Source organism: Moesziomyces antarcticus (genome assembly GCF_000747765.1).
Source record: "Moesziomyces antarcticus DNA, scaffold: scaffold_v10036, strain JCM 10317, whole genome shotgun sequence".
Taxonomy (NCBI): domain Eukaryota; kingdom Fungi; phylum Basidiomycota; class Ustilaginomycetes; order Ustilaginales; family Ustilaginaceae; genus Moesziomyces; species Moesziomyces antarcticus.
The window spans coordinates 13206-30192 of NW_014638974.1; the positions used below are offsets into that span (position 1 = coordinate 13206).

At 60.9% G+C, this 16987-nt stretch overlaps 6 protein-coding genes across 6 annotated transcripts; 3 read left to right on the forward strand and 3 right to left on the reverse strand.

The window, feature by feature from the left end:
- Positions 1-1518: 1518 nt before the first annotated feature.
- On the forward strand, positions 1519-2246 carry PAN0_036c6300 (uncharacterized protein; the record flags this gene model as incomplete). The annotated part of the gene is made up of 2 exons (XM_014798247.1): positions 1519-1663; positions 1747-2246. 2 exons carry the CDS (start codon positions 1519-1521, stop codon positions 2244-2246), a joined length of 645 nt encoding a protein of 214 aa, XP_014653733.1.
- Positions 2247-2443: 197 nt separating this feature from the next.
- PAN0_036d6301 (uncharacterized protein) lies at positions 2444-4423 on the reverse strand (the record flags this gene model as incomplete). Its single annotated transcript, XM_014798248.1, has 6 exons — positions 2444-2829; positions 2924-2956; positions 3028-3947; positions 4030-4088; positions 4157-4308; positions 4366-4423. The coding sequence occupies 6 exons, from the start codon at positions 4421-4423 to the stop codon at positions 2444-2446; spliced, it is 1608 nt and encodes a 535-aa protein (XP_014653734.1).
- Positions 4424-4570: 147 nt separating this feature from the next.
- Positions 4571-6588, forward strand: PAN0_036c6302 (uncharacterized protein; the record flags this gene model as incomplete). The annotated part of the gene is made up of 2 exons (XM_014798249.1): positions 4571-5764; positions 5851-6588. The coding sequence occupies 2 exons, from the start codon at positions 4571-4573 to the stop codon at positions 6586-6588; spliced, it is 1932 nt and encodes a 643-aa protein (XP_014653735.1).
- Positions 6589-6730: 142 nt separating this feature from the next.
- PAN0_036d6303 (DNase I-like protein) lies at positions 6731-10735 on the reverse strand (the record flags this gene model as incomplete). Its single annotated transcript, XM_014798250.1, has 1 exon — positions 6731-10735. One exon carries the CDS (start codon positions 10733-10735, stop codon positions 6731-6733), a length of 4005 nt encoding a protein of 1334 aa, XP_014653736.1.
- A 740-nt stretch (positions 10736-11475) lies between these two features.
- PAN0_036c6304 (carbon-nitrogen hydrolase) lies at positions 11476-12495 on the forward strand (the record flags this gene model as incomplete). Its single annotated transcript, XM_014798251.1, has 3 exons — positions 11476-12224; positions 12290-12332; positions 12415-12495. The coding sequence occupies 3 exons, from the start codon at positions 11476-11478 to the stop codon at positions 12493-12495; spliced, it is 873 nt and encodes a 290-aa protein (XP_014653737.1).
- Positions 12496-13327: 832 nt separating this feature from the next.
- PAN0_036d6305 (uncharacterized protein) lies at positions 13328-15433 on the reverse strand (the record flags this gene model as incomplete). Its single annotated transcript, XM_014798252.1, has 1 exon — positions 13328-15433. One exon carries the CDS (start codon positions 15431-15433, stop codon positions 13328-13330), a length of 2106 nt encoding a protein of 701 aa, XP_014653738.1.
- Between the last annotated feature and the right edge of the window lie 1554 nt (positions 15434-16987).

A 16987-nucleotide genomic window follows, 5' to 3' on the forward strand; every position in this document is an offset into this window, starting at 1 on the left:
AGCGAAGCCACGCCTTTCGAGCTCTAGACGACTCCAAGATCAACGACGACGTGCAGGCTGTCGGAGGTTCCGCAACGTGCCAACCGGAAAGAGGTCGCAGATGGTGGCCGTTGCTCAAAGGCGTTTCTCAACGCCAGACCGAGGCAAAGGTATGCGGTGGAGCGACTATTATAAGAGAGGCAGCAGATGCAGCTGGACCCGACGGTGGGCGTGTGGGGGACTCAGCGGTGCTTGCAAATGAAAGGACACGGAGCGGCGGCTTGCATGGGCAAGACACGGCAAATGTCGCCAACGGGCGGTGTGCCGCCCGGCCGTTGGCACTCATCATCAGAGTAGCAGAAGGGCTGTGCATTGATTTTAGCGGCCGCTGCTATCTTGGGTCGGGACCCGAGCACGAAAATCCCGAGAAGCATCGCAGTGCATGCATGACAGAGAGAGCGTGCTAAGTTATCCGGAACCACACAAGCGTGATGTGTCGTGGCAGCGTCGCGGCTAACCTGCTGCATGCAACGTTCTTGGCATCAAATTCAAGCTCATCTGCCTTTTGGACCAACACACAGGGGCACTCGTGCGAGAGCACAAGGATTGCAGCCAAAGACAAGTGAGGTCCTTGAGCTCGAGTGGCTCTGGGTCCGCCGAGAGGGGGGCCGACCGAGCGCAAGCACGAGCAGCCAGGGAGAGGAGACAGTGTGGGTGACTCAATGACCGCCGTGATGCTGTGCAAGCGCGAAGCGCGAGTGATGGAGACGGCGGAGGGGAAAGGAGGCAAGTCGTGATGAGCGCAGTGAGACCAACACTTGGGGCGCGTAATTTGGTGTTGGTCTCTCGGCCGACCAGCTCAACGACGCGCAGGCCTTGTCCAACACGTGAGGCAAGCTTGGCTTGCCTCTTCAATGGCCTCCGGCGTTTTTTTGTCGAGTCTCGGTGTGACAGACGTGATGATCATGCAGTGCCGATGGGAGGTTGTCAGGAAGTTTCTGCAGGACATGCCGCCCGCTCGGATCTCCATCGACAGCTGTCTACGCCATCCGACTCCTCTAATGCCTCGCCATCCTCGGTATTCTTCGCGCATGCACCCTCGCCTGACCAAAAGTTTCTCGATCCAACAATGCATTCCCCTCGCTCGCCATTGTCGTCTCGGCATCATCCCCACCGGCATCCAACACTGAGCGCCTGTGTGGCTATTTCGAACAATGCCGATGCAGAGCCTGGCCAAACCCACCTCGCAGCCGTCGCTTCTTGCTTATGAAGCTGAAAACCGCTCGCGCCGGCAGCACCTCATCAGACCGAGCGCCCCTCGATGTCAATGTAGCCAGCCGAACACGCCCACCGCCGAGCGACCCCTGAGCCCACAATTCCCGCGCATCCTCGCACACTCGCCCCCTGCCTCCGTTTGAGCCTGCGCTTGCGATAAAAGTGTCCGGCAACAAGCTTCTGACCTTTGTGTGACGGTGTTGTTTCGTTCGGCCCTCCTTCCTTTCCACCACCACCTCCTCCTCCAACAGACTCCTCGACATCATGATGACCAACGCCTCTGTCCTCCTCGCCACCCTTCTGGCTGGTGCCGCCGTCGTCTCGGCCGCTGGTCCCACCATCAGCACCCCGGCTTCGCTCACCCAGTGCCAGCCCGTCCTGCTCACCTGGCAGGGCGCCCAGGGCAAGGGTAAGTTCAGCATACATCTCTTCCTCGCTACCATCTACTTTGTACTGACCTTTCCCATCATCCTCGTCTGGTTCCAATATCAGCCTATGTCACCATCCTCCCCGGCAAGCAGATCTCGGCTGCCCCGCTCGTCAGCTTTGCCGCCCAGGATGCCAGCACCGACAGCATCAAGTGGGTCCCCAACGTCGCCGCCGGCACCGAGGTCACCTTCGCCATCTCGGATGACACCGGTGAAAAGAACTACAGTGGCTCCGTCAGTGTCCTTGCCGGCACCGACACCTCGTGCCTCAACGACAACGCCTCTGCCGCCGCCAGCGGCTCCTCCGCCACCACCGGCTCCTCGTCCGGCTCTGGGTCCAGCTCGGGCTCTGGCTCGTCCTCGGGCTCGGGCTCCAGCAACAGTACCAGCAGCTCCCCCAACTCGAGCTCCGGCACCGCCTCGGCACCCAAGACCAACTCCACCCAGACCTCTACCTCTTCCTCCAACCAGAAGAGCGGCGCTTCCTCCTTCCGCCCCGACACCATGGCCATGGTCGGCTCTGGTCTCGCTCTTGCCGCCGCCGCCGTCGCTGTTTTTGCTTAATCGTCTCGTCGTTCACTATCATCCCCCTCGCGTGCCACGAGGCTGTTCGCTCTGCCTTCGGCCTTCATTGTTCCATCTGCATTTGCATCAAACAATCATTTCAGCATTGTCGCTTTCACCCAGATAGTCTTTGCCCTGCTGAGAGAGGTGTTGTCGCTTGAGTCGTTACGGAATTGTCGCAAGATTGGTCGCAAGTTTCAGCGTCGATCTCGATCCTTCGACGCGCGCGAAGAGGTGCTGGGCGGCAGCGGCGCGGGCTGGAAGAGCCGCTTGGTTCTGGGCGCTACTGCCACTGGGGAGGCCCCGGGCTCCTTTCGTTTCCGTCCTGTCTGTGCGATTGAGGGTGGCCTGTCCAGCAGGTTCTCGGCACGCCGGCGCTCTTCTGCCGAGCTGCCCACCGTGCGGTAGAGCGGCAACGCTAGACGGCTGCCTCCACGGCTGCTCGGCGCGAGGCGTGTGGGCGGGATTGGCCGGCGCATCGCCGCTGTCAGCGATAGCGTACCGTCCGGCCGTGTGCGAGTCGCTTGCAATGTAGACCATTCCTCGCCTTCTTCGTGGCGGCTGGACGAGGCTCGATCTGGATCTGAACCGTGGCGACAAATTGAGGTCAATGAGCAAGGACGCGCAGGAGCTGCTGGATGAGGCTGGAAGCTTACCGTGACTGTGGGTCCGCGCACGCCGGCTCGAGCCTCGAAGCGCTTTCAGAACAACTATGACACGAGAAAGCAATCTGCCGTCAGCTGAGCATGCCATCCTGACATGCAGGAACACGTAGACTTACTGTCCGCTTTGGCCTTGTCTTCTTGAATCTGCCGGGGAGTTTTGCGTTGATGAGTCCTCGCGTGTGCGTCGGGAGAGTGGGATGAGTGCATGCCATGCTGCATCTGGCTAGGCGTCTGCATAGACTGCGGGCGACACACCTCGGGCTGCCAAGGGGTCTGACCTGCCATTGGCGAAGGGCCGTACCGGTGATTGTGCAGATGAGGCTCGTAGTAGTAGCCAACAGTCTGAGGCTCCACGCAGCCGTATCCATTATGGTGGTTCGTCGGCTGCACAGGTGGCTGTTGCCATTGTACAGGCGCGTACTGGTACGCATATCCCTCTGAGGTGTGCGGACACGGATAGTGGAGCGGCACAGGATCGCAAGCTGGGTAGCCGGATGGTGTATGGTAGTATGCCGGCTCGGTCGGGGCCCAAGACAAAGTGTCGTATGTTGTGCTTCCATCAGTCATAAGCGTGTCCATGTGTGCTGACGAGCATGCAGGGGACTTTGCCGGTCCCCTCGGGACTTCGCGGTCGAGCCGGTCGTAGAACTCGTAGTTTTCCTCGAACAGCTGGTCTAGTATACTCTCGCTGCCCAGCTCTGCTTCTGAGCCATGCTCTGCACCTGAGTGTTCCGGCTCCGCTTCGTTTGCTCCAGCATGCCGTGCCCGTGAGCCGCGAGGAAGTTCCTCTTCAGGCTCGCTGTCCGAAGAAACTACGATGACCTCGATGGGCTCTTGGCGGCAGCCGAGCCGATGCGCCGGAGCTTGAACGTCACTCGCTCGTGTGAGCTCTGAGGCATGGCTATGATGCACTTCTACCGCATCAAGAGCCCGGCTCTTGCCCTTGTCATGGCTTGATATAGGCTGTGCTGTCTCATGAACAGGAAAAGCTCCCTGCCTCGCTTTTCTGAACAGCGCATTGCGAGCAGCAATGGTGCTGGCATTGTCACATTTGCCTATTGGTCAGTTCATTCAAAGTCATCCTGGGCTATACCCTACCCATCGCCGACAAAGCTCACAATGGCGTCTCGATGAAGTCGACCTTCTCCTCGTCATCGGCGACTGTAGGAGCGGAAACCTGGATTTGTTTCGTGTCAGCGTCGGCGTCGAGCATCAGATGATCTCCTCATCAGAGATGCTTCTCACCCGTCCATCCGCGGCAGTCGAAAGACCACCTTCTCCTTCCCCCTCGCTATCGGTATCCGGAAAAATATCTGCGGCAGAGTAGCCTAGCGAATGCGACCATTCCGACATGATGATACAGGAAAGTGTAGCGTCTGAAGCTTTCGAGCTCGATTCTGGCTATTGTGGTCAGACGGATTGATTAGAACGCAGCCGCATCCACCGGATCGGACCTTCTGAAGCTGTCACTGCGATGCGCCGCATGGCGTCGTTGCTCGGATCTGGCAGCATTTCACACGAAGCGTGGGTGGGCCCAGTTTGACAGGAGGGCGGATCGGCCTACCGGCTAACCTTGCGCCGCGAGTCGCAATTTCGGGGGGCAGGCGAGTGTGGAGTGCAGGCGCCTTAACCGGAGCTCCGGATTTGCCGACGTTCAAAATGCGGGCGGGCGGAACGCGCTTCGCTCTGAGGGTTTTCCCCACACAAAGGTCGCCTGAAGCTGGTAGTGACTCTGCCAAGGCCCCCGACGCTGCAACAGAGCCACATTCGTTCGGATGTGCCGACGAGCTTGATCTCTTCCTCCCTCTTCTTATCCATAACATGCTACTGAAGCCGGTCTTCGCCCTGCTCCGTACAGTTGCCAGCCCACCCCAAGCGGTATTCCCGAACCTCCTTCGCCTCCAATCTCTCAAGACCACCAGCACGCTGAGAAGTCACGTTCTCACGCCCCGTGGACAACTTTCCAGCCACCGCTTCCTGTCGTATAGTCACACTTCTCGTCTCGAAATGGCGTCTCAAAGCTCTGCTCAGGAATGGAAACCGTCCAAACCGCGCGGCCAACAGCGCCCGTCGGATCACAAGACTGGCACCAAGGGCGAGCCCATGACGCCGCTGCCCTCGGCCACGCTCATTGTTCTCTGCCCACGATCCACCCGGGAGCCCAATGGCGGGCTGCAGTACGACACGCTCATGGTGCAGAGGTCCGCTCGAGACGGCTCCAGCTTCCGCTCCGCCGTCGTCTTCCCGGGAGGCGCACTCGACCTTGTGGATGAAGCCGAGGTCGAGGCTGCGTTGCAATCGACAACGCCTGGCACGGGCGCAGACGCAGACAAGGAGAGATACATGCAGGCGCTCAAGCTCTGCGCCTTGCGTGAGACATTCGAAGAGACCGGCCTGCTACTCCTGCCGTCGGCAACACCGAGCGCCTCTGGCCTGCCCACCAGCCGTGCCGTCGGGCACCAAGAAGCAGGCATGTCGGCCGAGGAATGGTCGCATGCCCGCAACGACGTCCATCATAATGCCGTCGACTTTGCCCCTTTCCTGCGCAGAGTGTCGAGCAAGCTCGGCTTGACCGGCAAGCTCGGAGCAGGGGATGCGGCGCTCCCCGAACTCGCCCCCATGGCCCACCATTCCAACTGGATCACTCCGCGCAGCGTGGTCCGCCCCGCCAAACGCTTCGATGCTCATTTTTTCGTCACAGTGCTCGACACGCCGGATGTGTTCGGAGACGATACGTCGCTGCAGATCTCAGCCGACGGCGCAGAGACGCTGTCGCTGCGTCTGCAGACTCCGCGCGAGATCATGTACGCCGGCATCACCGACCAAATCTCGCTTTTCCCGCCACAGTTCTATGTAAGTTCAGCTGACCTTCCTTGCTCGGACCTCGAATCACATTGAGTACCAGCTGTACTGACTCTGCACTGATACTACTCGCGCAGATCCTGGCCGACCTCGAGACTGCTCTGCGAGCGGCTACACCGGACGGACGCGTGCCCATCATCCCACTCATCTTTGACCCGAGTCAGGCGACGGACCGGGTGTCTGCGGATGCCGAGTTCCGCGTGACGCCGATCGAGGAGGAGAGTCGCGGGCTCAAGGGTCGCAACTACTCGTGGGACCGCAAGGACGTGCCGTCCAGCACCGCGCCTCTTACATCGTGGGTGTCGGACACCAACCCGCCGTTGTCGAAGCTGCGCGCTCTGGGAAGCGACCCAGACTCGTCCTTCCCTGAGGTGACGGCCGTGGAGCCGCGCGCGTTTCCTAAGCTCGGCGCCATGCTCGACATCCGCAAAGAGATCGACGAGAACCGCGTGCTGGCGGAACAGAGCAGCGAGGGCATCGACACTGACGAGCGCGAGGACAGCTTTGTCTTCCCTCTCGTCCTGCCAGGCGACTGGCAGGCCTCACCCGCACAACAGCAACGCGCACGCGCCGGCCTCCTCCTCCCAGGCGGCGCGGCAGAGTCCGCCACAACCAAGGCAGACGAGCAAGCACCGCCACTGAAGGGCACGCCGCTCAACCGGCTCTACGTCTCGCCGCGCGCCCCCGAGCACGGCGGCGGCATGACGGTGCGCGGAGCGGTGCGCAGAGGCCTCGCCCACCTGCGCGACTTCCAGGTCGGCGTCCTCCTCGCCCAGCCCTCCCAGGCGGAGGAGCAGCAACGCTCAAAGCTCTGAGCGCACGCACATACACTTTCATCTTCGCACCCAAAAGAGACGGTACAGAGCGCTAGACACGATCCAATCAAAGCGTGTGCAATTCTATATTGACCTGAAGCATTCCTTGTGTGCTCCTACACCAGTCTACAGAGGCTGTGCCTCAATGCGGGTCTGAGTAGAACACGACGGCATTGGCGAGCAGCTTCTCCTCGAGCGCGGACCACGCAGCCTTGAGTTCGTCGAGCACCTGTTGGCGTTTCGAATGATCGGCCGCCTTGATCTTTGCCTCAAAGATAGCTGTGACTGGACGATGGTCGCTGATCGTGGCTTCCCAGCGCCGGTACTCGAGGCAGCGGATGCGTTCGGGGTGATGGGACTTGAACAAGATTCGATCGCACCATGCGGGGATCCTGTTCTTCTCCGATGTATCCCACTCGTACGTGCCTCGGTCGTACTTGTACGTGGGCAGGAACGAGATTGGTGCTTCTGAAAAGTCCTTGAGCCGGAATGCTGGATTCTGCTTGAGCTCCTTTCGCAGCTGATCTTGTTCCAGCAACGGCGTAATCTTCCGCGCGCCAATGGCGCTTAGCACTGTCTCTCGCGAGTGGTCGATGCGGTAGTTGAGGTCACCGGCCCAGAAACACAGCTCGTGGTCCAGAATCATGCTGCCGTCGCCTCCGCCTACGTACGCCGCTGGGTCGGCATGCGCATCCTGGAACACCGTCGGATACTCGAGGATGTCCGCCACATCCGCATTCCTCTGCTTGACGTGCTTCTGTCCAGCCGCCAAATGCGAGTTGACAAACACGATGCTCGTGTCTTGCACCACCATGCGTGCAATCACCGCACCCTTGTTACCGTACCTCCCGCCCATGCCCGTCTTGACCGTGCTGATCGCCAGCTCGCGAATGTTCTTGAACTCGGTCTGCTTGACGAACACGCACGTGAAGAGACCAACGAGCGATTCGGACTGCACGAGTAGATATCCACACGTCGGAGGCATCGCGTACCGCACGATCTGGATCAACTTGTCGTACCACGCCCGGTACTGGCGCGAAACTCGATCGCCGAGATCGTTCGCCTTCTTCTTGCCGCCCCCCAGCAACAGGCTCTTGGCAGTAAGTTTCTTACTCTCGAGATCGATGAGCTCCTGGAATCCAAAAACGATGATATCCGGCGGACGGTCTGCCGCAAGCGAGTCCGATCCGATTTGGCACGCATTGCGCAGCATCGATCCGAACACCTCCATGTTCTCAGCCGACGTCTCCAGGTCGGCAGGCGAGGCCGCGTCCATGTTGAACGTCACCTGGAGCGTCTTGATGCTGCGGTAGGTGCTGAACTCGTGTTCTCGCTTGCTCTGCTCTGCCTGGATCCAGTCGAACGACAGTGTGCCGTCCCACAGATGCACGGCAGCGTCCAGACCGCCGGACGCGACTTGCAGGCGCCCCACTTTCTGGATGCCATGCTCGTCGACCTTGATTGCGGTGATTGGCTCTTTGTGCGCGGTCCAGATCTTGATTGCTCGCCAGGGAGCAGTGTCGGTGTCGAACACCGAAATAGTGCCTGCTCGGGTTGCGACCCAGAGGTACTTGAGCACGCCAGCTAGAGCCGTGATGCCGTGCGGGCCGAGCTTGCGCACACCGACGCACTCATACGTTTGCCGAGACCAGATGGAGACGTGGCCGGAATCGTGACCGAAGTAGACGTAGTCCGGGCGTGAAGGAATCACTGCTCCGCCCGTGACGACGCCGACGCCCTCGGCCATCTCGGGAGCGATGGCGGCCGCCTTGGAGAGCGCGTTGAAGGGCTTGTCATCTGCAAACGGATTGTAGATGCGGATGCGCGGACCTTTGCTGCCAGCATAGTCCTTGGCATTTCTCTGCGCCGAGGGTCCCGCGGCGACCCAGAGCTGCTGGCCGACAATGCAGGCGTGCGAGCCCTTTTCCATGGCGATGCGCTGGGTGATGGGCTGGTTGGACAGACGCAGACCCGCAATGGCTGGGTCTGGGTCGGCGCTGGGAAGCCAAATCGAGATCTTGCCGCCTTCGTCGAGGCTGAGCATCCTGTTGCCGACTCGCTTGAGCAGCTGGATAGGATCGCTATGCACATTCTGACGCGAGTGAACCACCTGCGCCTCGGCAATATCGAGCTCCCAGATGTGGCCATCTTTTGTTCCGCACCAGAGGTACCTGCCTTCGTCGGCGGTTTCGCCGTGCGAGCGTCTGCCGATCGCCGGCACGGGCGCGATGCCGTGGTTGGGCGGACGGAATTCGAGGGCAGTCAGCTTGACCTCTTTCGAAAGATGCTCGCCAACCGTGCACAGCTTCTCGCCCACGCCGGATGCGGATTCGCCGACGCGGTAGACTTTGACCTTGTCTCCGCTGCCGGTCACGACGGTATGGCCGCAAACGGCGAAGCACTGAAATCCCTGCTTTGACGAGGTGCCGCAGTCTGGATTGAATTTGGGCGCACGACGGTTGGCGTGGGAAGTATCGGGCAGTCCGCCGGGCGTCATATCGGCGGCAGCGTTAGATCTGCGCAGCCCTGCCGTGGCCTTGAAAGAAGACGAGGGAGAGAGAGATGAGGCGAAATCCCCGTCGTCTTCCTCTTCGGAACTATCGGAGCCAGGCTGATGGCGAGCGAAGACCGAAGAGCCAAAGCTCTTGGAAGCTGCAGCTGCCGACGCGGCGCTTGCATTGCGCACTGGCGGAGGCAAAATAGGTGCGGCAACGCAGTCCGTCCCGCTTGGAGTCAGGCTTCGAGCATGCTTTGTCTGCCTGGCTGCAAGAGACGGCACGGGAATGGGCTTAGTCCTCGCACTGACAGTGTGTGCACGATGGGGGACTGAATTCGAGACCGGTGGCGCCATGTTGCGCTGAGGCGGTGGCAAGAATGCGGGGCCGGCCTGTGCAATGGCTGCTGCATCTGTGCCGGTAGGTCTGCGTGCGGGCGAGGGTAGCGTGTCGAGCTCCTCAGCTGAGAACATGTCGGTCAAGACTGGTAGAGAGCCTGTGCTCTTGGAGGCGCTCAAGCTTCTGCGACGGAACTCGGCATTGTCGATCGGGACCGACTCTCGCGCTGGCAGAGGTGGTGGAGACGCTACGGTCACTGTTGTCGCTACTGGTTTCGGCGGGACAGCAGGGAAGGAGCCGCTGTCCACGTCGAGAAGGACGGACGCAATGGAGCCAGGAAGTCCGGCCAGGCTTTCGGCGGACCCGTCTGTCTTCAAGGGCCGTGGTGGCACGGTGGGTGGCAGTTTCTTGAAGGGGTCGGACTGTGACTCTGCAGCAGGCGCGGTGGGCGAGAGCTGCTCGTTGGAGCGCGAATACTTGAGGAAGTGACCGCCGGTGGAGATGCGGCCTGGCGAGAGTGTGGCATTTGTGCCTGCAGCTTTTGGCTTGGCGGCCGAGTGACTCCCGAAGAGGTTGGCGATGGAGGTGACGCGGGAAGACGAGCCCATGTGAGCCAGACGCTCGAGGTCCGAATCGTCGAGGATCTGAACGCCGTGTGACGATGTGGACGGCTTTGGAGGCTTGGGCGGCGGCAGCCTCGGCTTGCTCGGGCCTTCCGCATCCGAAGCGGAAGCGGAGGCAGTGGCCGAGGCGGTGGTCGAGGCAGGCATGCTTGACGAAGATTCACGCGGAAGAGGGGATTTCGAGGCGCGCAACGAGCGGTCGGGTTCGCCGAACTTGCAGGCCGAAGCAGCGACTTGTTTCGCGTGTCCCGAGGGCACTCGCGTGTGGCTGACCTGCCTATCTTTGATGCCAGCCGGTCTGATTTGGTCTACGCTCGAGGTGCTCGAGCCGGCCGATACCGAGAGCGCGGCGAGGTCAGCGACGCTAATGGTGGAAGGACCTGCATGAGCGGGCTTATGCGACGCGGATGGATCATCCGAGACAGGAGATGGAGCTTTCTTTGGCTTTGGAGGACGCACGGGGCCATTGCCAGCATTCTGAGCAAGTGATAGCTTCTTTTCGGCGAGACCAAAGGTGTGGGTTGCATTGAGATCTTTGTGTCGGATGTTGTTGGACGAGGTGTGTGGTGTACACGAGGGACGACTGGACTCGGACTTGGAGAGCTGTTCGAATCTGGAACGTAGATTCGAGACGCCGACAGGCAGCGCGCCAAATTCGTCAGGCTCTTGACCTGCTTGATGGTCGGCCATTGTGGACGTTCGGAGGTGTCTATGGGAGGGTAAATGGAAGCGCCAGGATGCTCCACATCAACTCGGTTCGCCCGGTCGGATGCAGAGGCGGCATTGCACGCGCGGCCGTGGATGAGAAAGACGGGTGGTGCCAAGTGATGAAGCGGAAGAAAGGGACGTAGCCGCCCGAGCTTTGGGGAAAAGCGGCACGGGGCGCAGATGGCTAGGTGCAGGTCCATGCGTCAACACATGCGTCTCGATGCCGAGAAAAGGGTCGCGAAATGTGACTTTGGCCGGGCGGCGCAGCCGTGAGCAGGCCCGAGCTCATGGGCATGTTTCGGCCTCTCCGCGCATCGCTATGGCCTGATTCCGACGTCAGCACACTCCGGACCACCCGATCGGCCCGGTGATACACTCAATCTGCTGAAAGCTTTTGTTTAGCAGCTGGTTGGTAACGGCGTCCAGTCTCGCCTCGAGGCTGTGCGGCGCCAAATTTCCCGGAAGCTCAGCGTCGCTTGTCGGCGATTTTCCTCTCGGCCACGCGCGGAGCATCGGCTCATCCGGGCTGTCAGCGTCCCGATTCCCACCCGCCGCCGCCTCCACACACTGCGAGGTCAAGGGAGCTGCAGCGGCACATCCGAGCCGCTGATGCCTAACAACCTTGCATCGATAGCAACGCGCAGCGACGACTACCGCCATAAATAGCACGCTGGACTCTGCCCTCATCAACAGCCCGTTCATCTATTGACACCCACGCAATCATGGTGCTCGCGGCCGTGGCACAAATCAAGAGCACCGGCGTGATCGCCGACAACCTCGCGCAAGCAGTCTCGGTGATCCAGCGCGCCGCTCGCTCGGGAGCCAAAGCGATCTTCCTGCCCGAGGCGACCGACTTTATTGCGCCCACTGCTGCGGTTGCTGAGCTAACACGCTCTGCGGACAACGCTGAGTTCGTACGGGGCATCCAGACCGCCGCGCGCGACGCGAAAGTGTGGGTCTCGGTGGGCATCCACGAGCCGCCAAGTGCCGAGCAGGACGCAAGGGACAAGGTCGAGAACCGTGGACGGCTGCGCTGCTACAACACCCAGCTGCTGATCGACCAGCAAGGAGACATCCTCGACAAGTATCGCAAGCTCCATCTGTTCGACGTCGACATCAAGGGAGGCCTCAAGATCCTCGAAAGCGATTCGACGCTCAAGGGTAGCCAGCTGTTGGCGCCGAGGCAGACGGCGATTGGCAATATTGGGCTGCTGACGTGCTACGACCTGCGGTTCCCTGAGCCGTCGCTGTCGCTCAGACGCCAGGGTGCACAGGTGCTCACTTATCCGTCGGCCTTCACCGTGCGCACCGGCGCCGCACACTGGGAGACGCTGCTGAGGGCAAGAGCCATCGAGACGCAGAGCTACGTGCTGGCGGCGGCGCAGGTCGGCGCGCACGACAGGACCAAACGTGTCTCGTGGGGCCACGCCATGATCGTCGACCCATGGGGATCCGTCATCGCGCAAGCTCCGTACGTTCATCCACGCCGCGTTTCTGCTGGTTATGATTCTGACCTCCTCCTTTTATTCCTACCAGAGATATCCAGCCGTACAAGGCCACCTACTGCATGGCCGACATCGTAAGCATCATCTGCGCCACACACCATCGCATCTTGCGTCTTTGCTTGACTAACGCTTGGTGTCTCGACCCGCTTTCAACAGGACCTCGAGGCGCTCGAAAACACGCGCCAGGAGATGCCGCTGTGGCACCAGCGCCGCGACGACATCTTCCCGCAGCTGTGACCTCGCGCTTTGAATACTATCTCTGTGCGGTGTGCGATCCAGCTATGTGTGGGATTGTGATGAGACTTGCAAGTCAAGGTCCTGTCTCTGCGACAAAATCCTGACGACTTCGTGGCGTAGATCCCACTGCAAAACCCTGTTGGGCTTCAAGTCAACCTTGGCCTTGGTGAGCTCAGTCAAGCTTTGCCTCCAAACGGGCGAGTGTGGCTGAACTCGGCGTTACTGCACCGACCTAACCGCCACGAGACGCGTCCTTCCCCGACGACACCAAGACTTGCCGCTCTCGGCGTATGCTCAACTCTGCTCTGCTCTCCCTTACTCTGCGACCTAAGTCATGCGTTCTGTTTGCACAGCTTGGAGTGAGTACTGATAGGACGTAGTGGTGTTGGTGTAGGTGTGATACGGGCAGTGTCGCTCGCTGTGGGGTTGCGCGAGGCCGAGGGGGCAGCAGATCACCGCGCAAGGACCCTGTGGCAGCGGAAGCGGGGCGTGCTTCCAGCCCGACGGACTGGGACCAGCACGCCTGCCGAGGTAGCTCAGGGATTGCAAAAGCAGCGTTGCGCGCAGTAGCGTCCACCAGGCCAGGGAGCGGTCACGAGGTCGTAGCGCGAATCTCCTGGCGGCAGCGGCAGGCCGAACCATCCTGTCCGACTGGCTAGCACTACGCCCACCAAGATTGCTGTGGGGAGGGCGCTATGTACCTGCTTGCGATGCTGGGACAGTCCCGACCCGGATTCTCACCTGCCCTTTGAGCTCACTTGCACACTGCGGCAGTCAATCAGACACTCTGGCTGAACCGTGTATAATTCATTACCGATCGCCAGGATCGGTTCTACTTCTGCACACCCGCCAAGGCCTGCAGTCTATTGGCCAACTCGAGCGGATCCAGTTCGTACTGCGGCTTGGACGCGGTATCGTCGATCCTGGTAATGACGAATCCGAGCCATCCCTCGGTGGTGCCAACACTCTGGGCGCTGCTCTTGGTGTTGGACGGATTCTCGCTGTTGTAGCGCATTCTGTGGCTGCGCGCGACATCGACGACTACCGCATCGGCCACCTTGATGATGGGCATCGACGGTTCTGTGCGCTGGGCAGGCAGCTGACGTGTGGTGCGGCTGAGCGTGGTGGCCATCGAGTACTGCGCCCACAGTACGAGCGCGAGCGGCAAGGCAGCTTGGACGAGGAAGACGCAGAGGTAGGTCACTTGGTCGCCCAGCGAACCAACGAGCGACGTATGCGGATCCGCGTCAAGGCGTGTCGAAAGTAGACGCGAGGAGGTGAGCATTCCCGACGCAATGGTGGCATTGGAGGCAGCTCGGTCGAAGCGGTCGCGGTAGAAGGCGGTGCGGCTGAGGCTGCGAAGCGCGGCCATGGCGATGAGCACCTGGCAAAGCACATGGGCGCGGATGAGGCGCGAGGCGAGATCGATGAGCCAGCGTCTCTGCAGCACCAGGCCCGCGAGGCCGACGAGTGCAAAGGCGGACTGCGAAAGCATGAAGGCGGTCAAAGGCACCGAGGCTGCGTCCGGATGGATCGACGTCTCGAGAACGCAGAGTGCGACGATGCTGACGCTGAGCGCAGCTAAGCCGACAGCCACCAATGGTGCACGTATCGACTGGGGACGCGAAGCGACCTCTCGAACGCTAGACGCGGCGGAATAAGTGTTGGACACAGGGCCAGTCGGCTGCTTTTCGCGTGGAGACGAAAGCTCGGAGGGGACGGGGAGATCCGAGATGGAGAGGCTTCTGTGCTTGCGCCATGATTGGGCTCGACGGTGCGTCACGGGAGCCTCGTAGATCTGGCTCTTGAAGCTGATGGCGGGACGGCCTGCTGGAGTGTGGTGGATGTGCTGGCGGTCTTCGGAGCTGCTCTGACGCGAGAGGTTGGGCGTCAAGTCTTCGGGTGATTCAAAGACGGCTTGTTGGCGCGATGCTGCAAGCGATGAGGCGGTGCCACTTGACCTAAAAAGTCGGAGACGCTCGTGGTCGGAGGCCAGGCTTGCGTGGTGTCCGATGGGCGAGGCGCCCTCGAGGTCGTCATCGTCGTGCTGGTCGTCGAGGGCGACGCCGAGGGTGTCGACGTCAAAGATGGAGCGGAGTTCCTGAAGGCCAGCCTTGAGGTACGGGGTGGTTGTGGAGTGCAAGGTGTGGTTGAGAGCGCTGATGCTCATCCTGCGCGACATGGAGTTGGACCACCTCCTCGCCCTGCGTGTCCAGTTGGAGGCGCCGTACTCGGGAGAGAGGCCTTCCGCTGCGGTGGTAGGGAGCTCGGAAGAGGCATTGAGGGAGAGGTAGCGAGTGCCAGCAGCGAGGGCGGCACGATCGTCGCGTGCTGAGCGGAGCGAGGTGGAGCGCGAGAGGGTGGAGGTGGGGCTCGTGAGGCTGGGCGTGCTGGACATGGAGGACTGCGTTTCGTCGAATGGAGCGTCTGGATGCCAAGCCGAGTGTCTAGGAGCGGCGAGGAGCGCGTCTGGATCGTCGTTGGTGGCAGAGAAGAGGAGGGTGGAAATGCCTGATGATTCGGCGTTGCGCGACGACTGCACTAGGCGAAGCGAGGGCGATGCGGGAGCTGGAAGAGGCAAGTTGCGGGCGAAGCGGTCGGGACTTGCAGGTGGAGCGTGATCGCGGTCGGAGAAGACGCGGCGTTGGCGTGAGTAGGCGCGGAGGGTGTCTCCGCGCCGCGAAGGGCTGAGGGTGGGATCCCGAAGCTCGCCGACGGCGATGTAGGTGGATTTGGGGGCGGCGGCGGCGGCGGCGGCGGCGGCGTGGTTGAGCTGGATGGGGAGAGCGAGCTGAGCGGTCGAAGCTGTGGGTTCAGATAGAGTGTGGTGGACCGGGTGGCTGACCGTTTTGCTGCGTCGAATGGCTGGATCGTAGTGTGGGGCGCGCAACGACGATGGCCCGGCCTCGGCGTATGTATCCGCGGCCGGCACACTCATGAGGGGCGAGCAAGCGAACGACTAGATGGATATGGGGCTTTGATTTCCCAAGTCTGTCTACTGCATCCAAGATGGAGGCTATCGATTGTAGCCTGAACGTAGCGGAGGTGTCGTAGGGTTATAGCAGCATTGAATGCGTGAGCGTTTCCCGAGCTGATGGTTGTGAAGCGGTGTATGCGACCCAGAGAAGCTGAAGGGATATCGAGCGAACCACAGGGCCGTAGATGTAAAGAGAGCGTATCGTTGGTGATGGATGTTGGGTCTCTAGCTGTCCGAGGGTAGATGGAACGGACAAAGGGAGGGGTGGAGAGTTGGTGGGAGCTGGTGGGGCTGGTTGGTGGGCGTGGTTGGTGGGTTGGCTAAGTGAGCGAGTTCAGGGCCCAACGCAGAGAAGTGCACTTCTCGGCAGAGGCAGCCGGGAGTGTGCATTGGACTGGCGGCAGCTGCAGAAGCTGCATCAGCAGCAGCGGCAAAGTGGGTGCAACGCTCGGGAGCAGTGGCCCGCGGGGGAGCAGCAGCGCCGTCTGCCAGCTGAGGTCCACTGTAAGGCCAGCCTACAGTACTGCAGACAGGGTTCGGAACAAAGGGCCCTTTTCTTTTCTTTTTAGCATTTTATTTTTTGGGCCAAGCCGGCAGAGCGGAATGAGGCGAGCGTGTGTAGTCATGCCGTGGGCTCGTATTCGCGCCTGCCGAGCAGCATCATCTGATAGCAGGCGATTTTTGTGCTTACTGTACCGAGCGGCGCGGTCGAGGCTCCACCCGCCAAGCGAGAGCATGGACTCTCGCCTCGCTTGGCTCTTTGCTTTCTTTCGCCAAGCCCCACGCCGGCTCATATGCACATCGTTCCCACCTGACGACGGTACTCCGAGCTGTCTTTGTGGTTGCGGAATGCAAAGGTGGGCGATGCTACAACCACCAACGCCTTGGCCATGTCTTGGCTCCGAGCGCGTCCGACCGCATCGGATCGACAGAGAGAGCATGACAGCCAAGCTCTGCCATGTCGGAAGCAGCGAGGTCTGGAATGTGTCTCCCGAATAAATTCAACGTCCGCACGCCTCCCCTGCTTGTAAGCTGCCGTTTTGGATAAGCTGACGGCGCGTCTGCCGAAATCCAGGCAGCTGCTGCTGGTGCGGGGAGGCCGACTGTGCTCCCGTCCTCGCCTGTATTCCGCCCCGTCGGTCCGTGACTCGCTTGGCTTTCTGCAATGTGCAATGGGCGGCTGTGCGGACAAGCGTTGGGGCGACTGCCAAGCTCGGCTGATCCGGCTCACATACGAGCTACTGTAAGCAAGCAGATCTTCGTCTTTGCTAGTGACGCTACTGTAAGTGAGCTAGCAAGCGCAGAAGCTTGGCTGCGTTGGAAAACTGGTGCGGTGTCGAATCCGCTGCGGAATGATGCTCTTCTGCGCACTTTGGGTCGAATCATGCGATTTTCCTTTCCCACCTTGGCGTCTCGACTGCGCGCCTTGCCAAGCCCTTGGATGAGGATTGTGCCTGCCGTGCTGCATGCAAAGGCAGCTTCGGCCGGCACACACACACACACACACACACACAC